General features: G+C 39.7%; 1 protein-coding gene across 1 annotated transcript in view; it reads right to left on the bottom strand.

Moving 5' to 3' along the window:
• Positions 1–13,725, bottom strand: part of COL4A5 (collagen type IV alpha 5 chain) — a 337,925-nt gene that overhangs the window by 98,293 nt on the left and 225,907 nt on the right. The window contains exons 20-25 of the mRNA XM_059680111.1: positions 10,940–11,113; positions 10,522–10,605; positions 5,697–5,789; positions 3,967–4,037; positions 2,286–2,477; positions 1,335–1,503 (exon numbers count right to left, since the gene is read on the bottom strand). Coding sequence (XP_059536094.1) covers positions 1,335–1,503; positions 2,286–2,477; positions 3,967–4,037; positions 5,697–5,789; positions 10,522–10,605; positions 10,940–11,113 — 783 coding nt within the window. The remainder of the gene's footprint in view (positions 1–1,334; positions 1,504–2,285; positions 2,478–3,966; positions 4,038–5,696; positions 5,790–10,521; positions 10,606–10,939; positions 11,114–13,725) is intronic.

Raw genomic sequence — 13,725 nt, forward strand, 5'->3', positions numbered from 1 at the left:
AATTGGTACAATTGCTTTGGATATAGTTTAGAATTATCCAGTAAAACTTAAGATGCATTTATTCTATGCCTTGAAAATGCTAATCTTAAATAGACACCCTAATCCAGGTACTAGCAAAGTTTTTCTGTAAAGGACCAGACAGTAAATACTGTATGTTTTGTGGACCACATGGTTACTATCATAACTGCCCAACACTGAAGTTGTAGTGCAAAAGCAACCATAGTCAATAGTGAATGGTTGTGTTCAAATAACACTTTCATTCATGACAAAAAAAATGTTTGGTCAGTTTTAATCCATGGGCTATAATTTGCTGATGCTTGCCTCCAGAAAAGTGTGTGCACATGTACACCAGGGTATGTATACCAGAGTGTACCCAGAAGCATTATTTATAATAGGTCTGAATTATAAATAGCCAATTGTCCATTAATGATAGAATGGGTACATCAACTGTGATACACACACACACACACACACACACACACACAACAGGATACTAAACAGCAATGAAAATAAATATACTGTAGCTATACACAGAGTTAACATGAATAATACTTATCTTACAATTCCATTAATATAGAGTTCAAAGAGAAGCTTAAAATACTTTGGGAATTCATATTTAGGTGATGACACTAGGGTTTAAATGGAAGGAAACTGTGCAAAAGTTAAGACAGTGGTTTCCTTTGGAGAAATGGAAGGGGATATGATCAGGAAAGGACAAAGAGGAAAATGGGGGTTTCTAGGATGCTGGCAATGTGCTGTTTCCTGATGTGTGTGGTAGTTACATGTGTGTCTCCAATATAATTATTTGCTAAACTTTGCATTAGGTATCTTGCACTTCGAAAAAAAAAACAGCCTGGCCAGAGTTGCTCAGTGGTTGAGCATCGACCTTTGAACCAGGAGGTCACGGTTCGATTCCCAGTCAGGGAACATGCCCGGATTGTGGACTCCATCCCCAGTAGCAGTCATGCAGGTGACAGCTGATCAATGATTCTCTCTCATCATTGATGTTTCTATATATCTCTCCCACTTTCTCTCTGAAATCAATAAAAAATTATATATATATATATATATATATATATATATATGTGTGTGTGTGTGTGTGTGTGTGTATGTATATTATGTTTAAAGAAAAACAACAGAAACACTAAAAATGAAGATATTCAGAAAAACATATAAAGAGGAACTCACCCATAATAAAAGCACACATATTGTATTCCCTTGCTAAGGAGTTCTGAAAAGCCTAAATATCTCTTATGAAAGGAAGTTAAGAGTGGCCAAAGATAACACACTTCTGCTTTTAAGAACCAAATTAAAAACAAAGCAATCATACTCACCTGGTAGTCCTGGCTGGCCTGGATTTCCTGCCACACCTTGTATGCCTTTTTCACCCACTGGGCCTGGAGGGCCAATACCAAGAGGGCCCATAGGCCCTCTATTTCCTGGGAGACCTGGCAAACCTGGATTCCCAGGGGGACCTCTTTCACCCTTAAAAGCAATTCCACCCTGAAAAGGGAAAGTTTAATACAGAAATATAGACATAACAACTCTCTGTAGGTTGGTATTACTGAATACCACTAGAGAAATGATACAGCCATTAATAGTTCTTACAAGCTGTATAAGCCTTATGTGTGTTATGGAATGGTATGTGTGACCACTTCACTTATTTATTCCTTCAACAAATATTCTTTACTCCTGCTATGTGCCAGATGCTGGTGATACAGATAAAGAATAACAATAAACAAAACACTTCGCCTTAAGGAAGTTTATAGTCTAGTATGTCAAGTTTACAGTCTATCTAATATTTGATATAAATAACACTTTCTACCTAAATATTCTGGGCTATATGTTGCACACAAAATAAGTCTGTTCATTTATGTTCAACATTTAGGTTCCATAGCACATTTAACATAGCTGTCTAATCACACTAACCTCTAAGCTTACTATATATAAAAGGCAAATTAGACTTCTGCCATTAGGTCTAAATAAACCCAGACAAGGACATTTGGGGTAATAGAAGGGGAATCTCACATTGACCCACAAGCATCTTAACCTTCTGCCCACCTATTCATAGCTAATATTACTTAGTAAAAACTGGGTTAAAAATAAGAAATGGATAAAACAATTGAGAGAAAAGAGTGGTAAAGAAACCCTACACAGTATCATTTCTATATATCATTTTCTTTTAAACATTGATTAGGTGTTCATGTCAGCAACAAGCATATCCTAGGAAACATCCCTAAATAACAATTTGGCCTTAGAAAACCAAGAATATCAAACCAACTCACGGGTTCTCCTTTGGGGCCAGGTAGCCCTGGCAATCCATCCTGCCCAGGGGTGCCTGGTAAACCAGGGAGACCTGGAGATCCAGGGAAACCCAACTCCCCCTTTTCACCCTTCATTCCTGGAAAAGTGAGGATGTCACCAGGTTCACCTTTAGGTCCAGGAAAGCCTGGAGCACCAGGAGCTCCTGGTATGCCCTGAACAGATAAATAAAATAAAGAAAGGGGGGAAAACAAAAGAGAAAATCACTTTCTTTTTATGTACACACACACACACACACACACACACACGTATATATTAGTAGTGGCCCAGTGCACGAATTTGTGCACATTGAAAGGAAATTAATTAGAAGAAATATTTTAATATCGCTATTCACCCTTTCTCTAAATAGAAGTGTCAACCAAATTCATGATCAACAATGACAGATCGAAACACAAGCATGTGATTGGTGCCAGTGAGAGCTTTATATGTATCATGCATGCGTGAGTCAATTTAGCCTTTTATACATATAGAATAAACTTGCTTAATTAGACCTGCTTTCTGATTTAGCTAAACTTTTTCAAGCCCAGTGAAGCACCCCAACTTCTCTTTCAGGTAATTGTCAGCAACACTACAGTAAATATCAACATGAAGCAGATTATTATTGTAGATCACACAGGGAGAACAAAGAGTAAAATATTTAACTGCAGCAGTGTTTGACTATATTCTGAACAGTGAAAAAATAATCTGAAATCATTTTCAAGGTCCACCATTTCTTACTTCTTTTTAGTCGGGTTAAGTTTCTAAGCTTTCTAAATCTCCATTTTCGCCCTAGTCGGTTTGGCTCAGTGGATAGAGTGTAGGCTTGAGGACTGAAGGGTCCTGGGTTCAATTCTAGTCAAGGGCACATGTCTGGGTTTCAGGCTTGATCCCCAGTGGGGGACATGCAGGTGGCAGTCAATCAATGAGTCTTTATCATCATTGATGTTTCTATCTCTCTCTCCCTCTCTCTCTTCTTCTCTGAAAAATCAATAAAAATATATTTTTAAAAAATCTCAATTTTCTGGCTAATGTAAAGAAGATAGGATTCCACTGAGTCTCCTATCTACCTACTCCAGGACTCTGTGAAGATCAAATAATATGCAGCACAGGAAAATGCTTCACAGACATTTGGTTAAAGTGTAAAATGTTTCCACCTGGCTATAAAGCAAGCCATGGTCCTGGTCTGAAGAAACTTCATGGAGGCTAGTCTTTAGGGAGAGGAAGCCAGGCGTTGCTATGTGACATCATTACCCGGCACCCACAGTGACCGTTTCTGGCCTGGGCTGGGCTGTGGGCCATATTTTTTGATTTGGTGGGCTGCTGCTCCAGGGTGGTGGCAGCCCACTTGGGGGAAGCCAAGTGTTGCTTTGTAGGCACCAGGTCCACAGTGCCGTTTCTCTTTAAATGGCCAGTGCATATCATGGTAGCTCCTGCATTGAGCATATGCCCCCTGGTGGTCAGTTTATCCCATTAATCCACCCAGTAACATGTAGTGTACAAATCTATTAATCAAGAGAGTCCTGTGAGTCAGGGAGAATCAAGGAATCAAATAAATCACAATTTAATAGAAAAACTAAACTTCTTTAATATATATCCACAAGTGGAAATCAAAGTGTAAATGGATTTCTTTAACTTATTTTGTAGTATAATATACTCAAAACTTACTGTTAATCCTTTGGGACCGATTTCACCATCATGTCCTTTTTCACCCTTGTGTCCAGGAAAACCAAGAGATCCTAACATACACACACACACACACACACACACACACACACACACACACACACACAAAATAATGCAATAATGTGAGCTTTAAAGTTAAACCACTGACAAAGCATATAAAAATCATTAAATCAGGAAGTCAAGTTTTAAAACAAAAACCCCATTCAATCCCATTTAACAGGTCACAATTTTGTTTTCTGATTTTATGCTCTAAATATGAAGAAATCATCCTTCCTTTTAACTAAATCTAACATTTCATGTTACATACAATATTGTGTTCTCAAGTACTTCCAACTCTAAATCCTCTCAAGAGTACACAGCTAGCAAGTACTATGCACAGAGGCTCCTTTAACTATCCACTCTGCCAAGGTGAGAAGGAGATAAAGGCAAAGTCTGCATATCTTTCTTTGTTCTGACTTAAACTATTTTCCTACATCCTTTTCAGTTCTTTATTTGGTTTGCCACTCCCTAAAATTTGGTTTATGAGAAATTTTTGGTACTTAATGACTAGAAGAAATATTACTAAAGTAGGCATTCCCTAAATGGGTCCCCGAATCAGTGGCATCAGCATCACCTGAGTACTGGTTAGAATTACTAATTATTGGACCTTCACTCCAGATCTACTGAATCAGAAAATTTGGGGGTGGGGCCCAGCAATCTGGGTTTTAGCAAGCCCTCCAGGTAATTCTGATGCACTCTCAAGTTTGAGAACCATTATACTGAAGGCACAAGGCTAGATTATTAACTTCTAGTGGCAATTATAAGACTTTCCAAGTGCCAAATGAATTGGTTTCCTTGGCAGATACACTAGACTAGACAGAAAGGTAAGAGATCTGGTGTCTAGTTTAAGACCTGACATAGACATAAAGTTTTATTTCAAGATAATATAATATTGAGATATCCCAAGAGGTAGTTGAATAAAAGACTTGTGGGTCAATGGATATTAAATATGGTTTTGATTAGAAACATGAAAGAAGAAATTACATATAAAAAGAGGAATATTGGCTATTGGTTACCAAACTCCTATAGAAGTCCTATTCCTTCATGACAACATGTGATACATCCCCAATGACTAAACTCTACCACTGGAAAATATACTCAGGGGCCAGGTATTCCCCCAATTTTCTGGAAGAAAAAAGTCTGATGCTGTATAAGTAATTTTTCTCACCATATAGAAAATAGGGAAGATATTTTTCCTAGGTTAATATTGTCAAAATGTTTTAATAAAAACTGCTGGTAGCTTCAGATATTAGAAACAAGAGCATAACTTATTTCATAGCAGATAGAGGCACTTCATATTTATGAACTATTCATGCACTGGGGTGGGGGGAGGGAGCCTTAGCGCTGCCACAGAGGCGGGAGAGGCTCCCGCTACCACCACTGCGCTCACCAGCCATGAGCCTGGCTTCTGGCTGAGCGGCGCTCTCCCTGTGGGAGCACACTGACCACCAGGGGGCAGCTCCTGCATTGAGCATCTTCCCCCTGGTGGTCAGTGTGCATCATAGTGACCAGTCATTCCATTGTTTGGTCAATTTTCCTATTAGGCCTTTTATTATATAGGATATGAGTGACTAGCTATAAAATGAAAAACTGGCATTATTCTAAAGCTACAAGCACACAAAAACCTAACCAATAAATCTTTTAAAATAATTCCCAGAGGCAGGATGTTTTACCTGGAGGACCTGGAAGACCTGGCAAACCAGGTTGACCTGGAGGCCCTGAAATACCAGTTCCAATACAGTTGAAGCAGGTGTCACCTTTGTCACCTAGAGAAAATCATCATAAAAAATATATTATTCATCTACCTTCTTTAGATAGGTTCTAAAGAAGTTAGCACTAAGGAATAATATTGCTACCTAACAGTGTAGTTAGAGAAGCCTATATCTAAAATAGATTTATTTGATACATATTTACTGAGTGTCTATTGTGTGCTGAGCACTGTTGGTGCTTGTGATACATTGGTAAACAGATCAGAGAAAAATCCATGTCTCCAAGCTGCTCACAATCTACTAATGGAAAGGGATAATAAATAATGAAGGTGGCAACTTATTAAATTATATATATATATATATATATATATATATATCTATATATATATATATATATATATATATATATATATATTATGTTTATAGAAAAATGTAGAGCTGGAAAAATGGGATTGGACATCTAAGGATGGTTCACAGGATTCAATTTTACATAGGGTGGTCAGGATAGACTTTAGTGAGAAGATGATACATAATAAAAAAGTTAAAGGATGTGGTACATGCACAATAACTATAGAGTATTCTAGGAAAAATTAATGAGACCAGATTTCTGGAGTAGAGTGAGATAGGAGAACCAGGTCAGAAGGTTAACAGTTTATAATGGTAGCATATCATAAAGCATCACACAAGCACCATAAATGAGTGAAATGAGAATCTAGTAGAAGAATTTAAACAGAAAAGCAGCATGATATACCTTAAGGTTTAAATGAAGGATTTTGGCCGGGGTAGAAACCGGGTAACCGTTTAAGAGGTTACTGCTGCAGTGATCTAGGAGAAATGGCAACTCATCCCAGACTGACAGAAATGAAGATGATGAAAATTGGTTTGGTTTGATTCTGAACAGATTTTACAGTAAAACCAATGCGATTTTATAATGTATCACATACAGAATCCAAAAGGAGAGGGGAATCAAGGGTGATGTCAAGGTTTTTAGCCCAAGCTAGAGTGACCTGCTTTTAATAAGAAGAGAAATAGATTACTGGCAAAATTATGGGGAAGTGGTAGAGGTAAGACTTCAATTTAATCAGGATGTGAAGTTTAAAATGTTAAGTAGACAGTTGGATATACTAATCTTGAGGAAAAGACTTGTATCTGGACAGAAAACATAAATGTAGAAGACATTGGCAAGTAGATAGTATATAAAATCTTGAGACTTAACCCTAACCAGTTTGGCTCAGTGGATAGAACATTGGCCTGAAGCCTGAAGGGTTCCAGGTTTGATTCCGGTCGCGGGCACATCCCAGGTGGGGGGTGTGCAGGAGGCAGATGATAGATGTTTCTAACTCTCTATCCCTCTCCCTTCCTCTCTGTAAAAAATCAATAAAATGTATTTTTAAAAACATCTTGAGACTTAATGAATAAGCTTAGAAGAGAAGAGGAACAGGGCCTTAATTCTGGAATATTCCAAAATTAAAAGTTGGGTAGATAATTCTAAAATGCATATGAAAATGCAATGTAAGCCAAGATAAAGCTATAATAATTTAGTTTGGAATTGGTGTAAGGAGAAAAAGTAGAACAATGGTACAAAATAAACAGGTCAGAAACAGACTCATACATAAATAGTCGTAAGATTTACAACAAAATTGCTAATGCAGGAAAATGATGCTATTTTGTACAATGGTATTGAATAAATTAAATATACATATGAGAAAAAATGAACTTTGATTCCCTGCTTCAAACTATATACACAATTTAATTTAAGACAGCCTTGGCTGGTGTGGCTCAGTTGGTTGAACATCGTTCCAAGCGGCAACAGGTCACAAATTCGATTCCTGGTCTGGGCACATGCCAGGGTTGTGGGCTCAAGCCCCAGTAGGAGGTGTAAAGAAGGCAGCTAATCAATGTTTCACTTTTATATCAACACTAGAGGCCCGGTGCACAAAAATTTGTGCACTCGGGGGGAAGAGGGGGCCCCTCAGCCTCGCCTGGCCCTCTCGCAGCCTGGGACCCCTCGGGAGATAACGCCCTGCTGGCTTAGGCCTGGTCCCGGGTGGCAGAGGGCAGGCCCAATCCCTAGGTGCAGCCCCTGGTCGGGCTCAGAGCAGGGCCGATTGGGGAGTTGGGGCGCCTTCCCCTGTCATGCACAGAGCAGGGCAGATTGGGAGGTTGCGATGCCACCCCCAGTCACGCTCAGGGTAGGGCCGATTGGGGGGTTGGGGCACCGCCCCCTGTCACACTCAAGGCAGGGTCGATGGGGAGGTTGTGGCAACACCCCCTGTCATGCACAGAGCAGGGCCAATCCGGAGGTTGGGGTGCTGCCCCCTGTCACGCACAGAGCAGGGCCCATCAGGGGGTTGGGGAGCTCCCCACTGTCACTCAGAGAGTAGGGCTGATAGGGGAGTTGGGGCACCGCCCCCTGTCACACACAGAGCAGGGCGGATCAGGGGGTTGGGGCGCCGCCCTCTATCACCCACAGAGCATGGCCGATCAGGGGGTTGGGATGCCACCACTCTCACACTCAGGGCAGGGCAGATGGGCAGGTTATGGCTCTACCCCATCACACACAGAGCAGGGCCCGTGGGAGGGGTGGGGGTTGTGGCACCACCCTCTATCACCCACAGAGCAGGGCCGATCAGGGGGTTGGGGTGCCGCCACTCTCACACTCAGGGCAGGGCCTATGGGGAGGTTATGGCTCTACCCTGTCACACACAGAGAAGGGCCGTGGGGGGGGGTGTTGGGGTGCCGCACCCTGTCACACACAGAGCAGGGCCGATCAGGGGGTTGGGGCGCTGCACCCTGTCACACACAGAGCTGCAGGGCGATCAGAGGTTGGGGAGCTCCCCCGTATCAGGCACAGAGCAGGGCTGATCAGGAGGTTGGGGCGCCTTCCCCTGTCACGAAGAGAGCAGGGCGGATAGGGAGGTTGTGGCCCCACACCCTGTCACACACAGAGCCACTGGGCGATCTGGGGGTTTGGGCGCAGCCCCCTGTCATGCTGATCCCGGTGCCGGGAGGCCTCTCGGCTCCGCTGATCCCGGTGCTGGGAGGCATATTACCCTTTTACTATATAGAATAGAGGCCTGGTGCATGGGTGGGGCTGGCTGGTTTGCCCTGAAGGGTGTTCTGGATCAGGGTGGGGGTCCCCACTGGGGTGCTTGGCCAGCCTGGGTGAGGGGATGATGGCTGTTTGCAGCTGGTCACACACCCTTCAAGGTTGGGGTCCCCACTGGGGTGTCTGGCCAGCCTGGGTGAGGGGCTGAGGGCTGTTTGCAGCTGGTCACACACCCTTCAGGGTTGGGGTCCCCACTCGGGTGCCTGGCCATCCTGGTGAGGGGCTGAGGGCTGTTTGTAGCTGGTCACACACCCTTCAGGGTGGGGGTCCCCACTGGGGTGCCTGGCCATTCTGGGTGAGGGGCTGAGGACTGTTTTCAGCCTGGCGGGTGACGGAAGCTCCCAACCGCTCTTTTATTTTATTTATTTTTTTTTAAATTCTGGGCCAGCTTTAGCTCTGAGGCTCCAGCTCTTAGGCCTCTGCTGCTGAAAGTAAGTAATCGAAACAATCTATAACTCCAGCTCTGACTCCAGCTCTGAGATCCCAGCTCGCTGAAAGCTGGTTTCTGGGGTTTTTTTTAGCTTCTATATTTGTTAAAATGTTTCAAACTGCAGGCTCAGAGGCCGGCAAGGCAGGCGGGGAACATTGGAATCCTCCGTCACTGAAGCAAGCAAGCCTCATGTTAGTTTCAAGCTGCCTGGCTGCCGGCCGCCATCTTGGCTGACAGTTAATTTGCATATTGCCCTGATTAGCCAATGGGAAGGGTAGCAGTCGTACGCCAATTACCATGTTTCTCTTTTATTAGATTAGATATTTCTCTCTCTCTCTCTCTCTCTCTCTCTCTCTCTCTCTCTCTCTCTCTTCCTCTCCCTTTCTCCCTTCCCTCCCCCCCAAAATAAATTGAAGACAGACCAAAGATCAAAACTCAAAACACAAAGGCAAGCTGGTAAGAATTCTAGGAAAAAATATAGAAAAAATTATCAGGTCCTTTGGGTTAAGAAATATTATAAACAGGACATAAACAGTACTAACAATGAAAAATGATATTAATAATAGGAATTCTTTTAATTAATAATTTCTGTTCAAGAAAAGATACAAGTAAAAAGCAAGGCACAGAATATAGGGAGAAGATAGTTGTGGCTTTGAATAAGAGTATTAACAATAATAGGCAGGAAGGTAGAATATATGGGCACAGACACAAGTAGGTCGATAAATGTCATAGCAATCTGAGCAAGTTCTATTGTTATTGCTTCAAATGGTCAGTGAAGGAGGGAGCAAAGTCAGAATCTTAAGATGAGAATGGAAGAGTATGAAGAGAAGATGCAGACTTATAAGAGGTGGTAATTTAGACTCACGAGGGCTGTTTTTGTCCCAAGTACAACAAAGTGAGTGAAGGATAAAGGAGGCAAGCGTTTATATATGGAATTTATTACAATGAATTGATCATGGAATGTAAGGTAGGTTAAAAGGGAAGAAAAAACACCAAAACGTTGATAGTCAAAGTTGGTCTCATTGAGCTTAAAGTAATGTTGAAGTCACTTTATTAGTTAGTAAGCTAAAAAGATAGAGACAGTGGTCAGAAAATGGAACTAATGAAATCAAGGTTATGGAAGTGTGTACTATTGGAAATAAAATGGTCTTAGGTATGTCCATGGGAGTGAATGGCTGAGGTAGGGTGGAGGATATAGGGGATTTTGTTGATGATTTGAAAGAATGCAGGAATAATTATGGGGATCAAACCTTTCACTCCTTGTTCTCCTTGGAGTCCTCTATCACCTGGAGATCCTGGGGGCCCTGGGGGGCCTGCTTCACACATCTCACCACCTGAGGTAAAATAAAGAAAGGACGACAAATTAATTGTTGTGAAATATCCAGAAGATTAAACAAAAACGAAGCCTGACAGGCTAGAGAAAAAGACTTCTTTTTAGTTACTCTCTGCAGTAATACCACTACCTGTAAGCAAAGGGAAGATATTATATTGGTGAGAATTTGAAGAGCAAATTTAAACATCAAACAATCACTAAAAATCAAAAGTAGAAGTTGATGTAGAATCACATAGATAACAGAAACACAAAGAATGATGCCGAAATTCAGCCAGATTTACTTATAAATGAAAACAAAATACAACAATAGAGCTTAGGAGAAAAGAATAGCTTACTAGGAGGGATGTGAGGACCTGGAGGGCCAGGAGGCCCTGGAGCCCCAGGAGCCCCAGGCTGTCCATCAAGTCCAGGGGGTCCGGGAATGGAAATTCCAGGTGGACCTTCATCACCTTTCTGTCCCCTTTCTCCAGGAAAACCAGGGAGACCAGGAGGACCCATAACTGCAGTCCCTAAGATTAAAAAAAAAAAATTAGAGTTGCAGGAGAAGAAACAATTCACAGTTAGCATTATTTTGCCTCCTGTCTTCAGAGGTATATTCTGCTGTTTTGTGAGACATTATCGGGGGAGGGGGATGAAAAAAACATTTAAATGATCAAAATTATCCTATTTTAAGGATATTACTTTAGTTCTCAATGAGACATTAAATAATAATAAGATATCCGTTAATGTGTAATGCCTGTTATGTTCTTACTATTTTCTATGAGAATATCTGGAGAAAGGATGAAAAGTTTCAAATACCATGAGTACTATTTTGTGTGTAAGAAAGAATAATTTAAAGTAGCTTTATTACATTTGGAAATATACTAATAACTTTCTACCCACTATTCTTTGATACTGTGATCGTTTAATTCAGAAATACTAGAAAGCCTTTAGCAAGAGAAAAATAAGCATCTCAAAGTTTCCATATGTCTGTTTCTGGACATTCTTCTGTTCTACTACCTATTCCTACACCACTGACACACTTTTTCATTAGTACAGCTTTACAATGATTTCAGAACTGGTAAGGAAGATATACCCATTTTTGTTCTTTTTGAAAACATTCTTCATTACACTTACAAATTTACTCTTCTAAATAAATTTTACAATCAGCTTGTTAGTTTCATTGTAAAAAAGCATCGGGATTTTGAATTAGATTAATTTGAATTTAAAGATTAAATTTTGGTAGAATCGCCTGTTTATAATATAGAGTTCTCACATTAAATAATAATAAAGTATATCTCTCCATTCATTTATTAATTCTATATTATTTAATAATATTTTACAAAATTCTGCAGAGATGCCCTAGCCTGTTTGACTCAGTGGATAGAGCTTAGGGCTATAGACTGAAGAGTCACAGTTTCAATTCTGGTCAAGGGCACATGCCCAGGTTGCAGCCTTGATCCCCAGTAGGGGGAGTGCAGGAGGCAGCCAATCAATGATTCTCTCATCATTGATGTTTCTATTTCTCCCTCCCTCTCTGACATCAATAAAAATATACTTTTAAAAAATTCTGGCCCTAACCAGTTTGGCTCAGTGGATAGAGTGTCGGCCTGCGGACTCAAGGGTCCCAGGTTTGATTCTGGTCAAGGGCATGTACCTTGGTTGCGGGCACATCCCCAGTAGGGGCTGTGCAGGAGGCAGCTGATCAATGTCTCTCTCTCTCTCATCAATGTTTCCAACTCTCTATTCCTCTCCCTTGCTCTCTGTAAAAAAATCAATAAAATATAAAAAAAATTCTGCAGAATAATTACATATCTTTTGTTGGGTTTATTCATGAATTAGTTACCATTGTGAATTTTACTATTACTATTTTTAACTAGAATTTTTCTGTTATATGTTTAATTTTTTATTGCTGGTATAGAAAAGGCAAATTTTTTAAGTATGCAACTCACTTCTGTCCACCTTGCAAACATTCTAAGTCCTGGTAATTTGTCATTTGATTATTTCAGACACTCTGGGTTTGTGGATAACCAACATTTGATGTGCTTTTCCTGTTCTATCCTTACACCTCTTTTTTTCTTCCAGACTTAGTGCATTGACTATGATCACCAGTATAAGAACAAACAGTATTAGTGGCTATGAATATTTTTATCTTATTTTTTTTGCTTTATTAGGATGTTCCTGATGTTTCACCACAAACTATGACATGTCATGAACAGTCCTGTACTTCCTGTATGAAGTACATAGTTTCAAGTTAAAGTAGCTACCTTTTAAGACTTTTTTTTCCTTTTAACAAACAATGGATATTAAATTTTATTGAATGATTTCTCTGTATCTATTGGCCTATTTTCTTTTAATCTGTCAGTGTAGTCAACTACAGCAATGTTGAACCAACCTTGCAATCTTAGGTTGGATTAATTTGATAATATTTTATTTAGGATTATTTTTTCTGTGTTCGTTAGTGAGACTGACTTATAGTTATTTCTAGTGTCATATCCTTGGTTCTTTGGTATCAATACTATTCACTTGAGTTTTCTTTATTTAAAAATGTTCTGAAATAGTTTTTAAAATATGAGAATTATATGCTCAACAGGTTGGTAGAATTCATTGAAAAAAATCTATAAAACCAACCATAAAACCAATACTTTTCAATAAAGATCTTTAACATTGCAAAATCTTCTATGATAATTTATCTGTACTTAGATTTAGAAATATACTTTCTCAGGACAATTTTGCTAATTTATGTTTTCTACTTGTTAAGGAATGTATATTTCATCTAGAATTTCAAATAAATTGATATAGCTTTATATTTATCTTATAATAAAAATTTAATTATATTTATGGCAATAATCATTTTTCTTTACTGATTTAATTTGTGCCTCCTCTTGCCTTTATACTGTTCATTTTATTTTTACCTTTATCAAATTTTTCCTTTTATTTTGTTTGTCCTTGCATTCCTTTTTATTTTTCAACTTAGCTCATTTATTTTTAGTATCCCTAATTTTTGTGATAAATTAAAAGTATCACCATGTATATTTTAATGAGTTTTGATTGATGTAATTTAGCATTCAATAGTTTATTGTTTTCATTTCTTTTCCTTTTTACTTCTAGAATTATTTACAAATGTGTATTTGTAAATATA

The sequence above is a fragment of the Myotis daubentonii genome, chromosome X, assembly GCF_963259705.1.
Source record: "Myotis daubentonii chromosome X, mMyoDau2.1, whole genome shotgun sequence".
NCBI lineage: Eukaryota > Metazoa > Chordata > Mammalia > Chiroptera > Vespertilionidae > Myotis > Myotis daubentonii.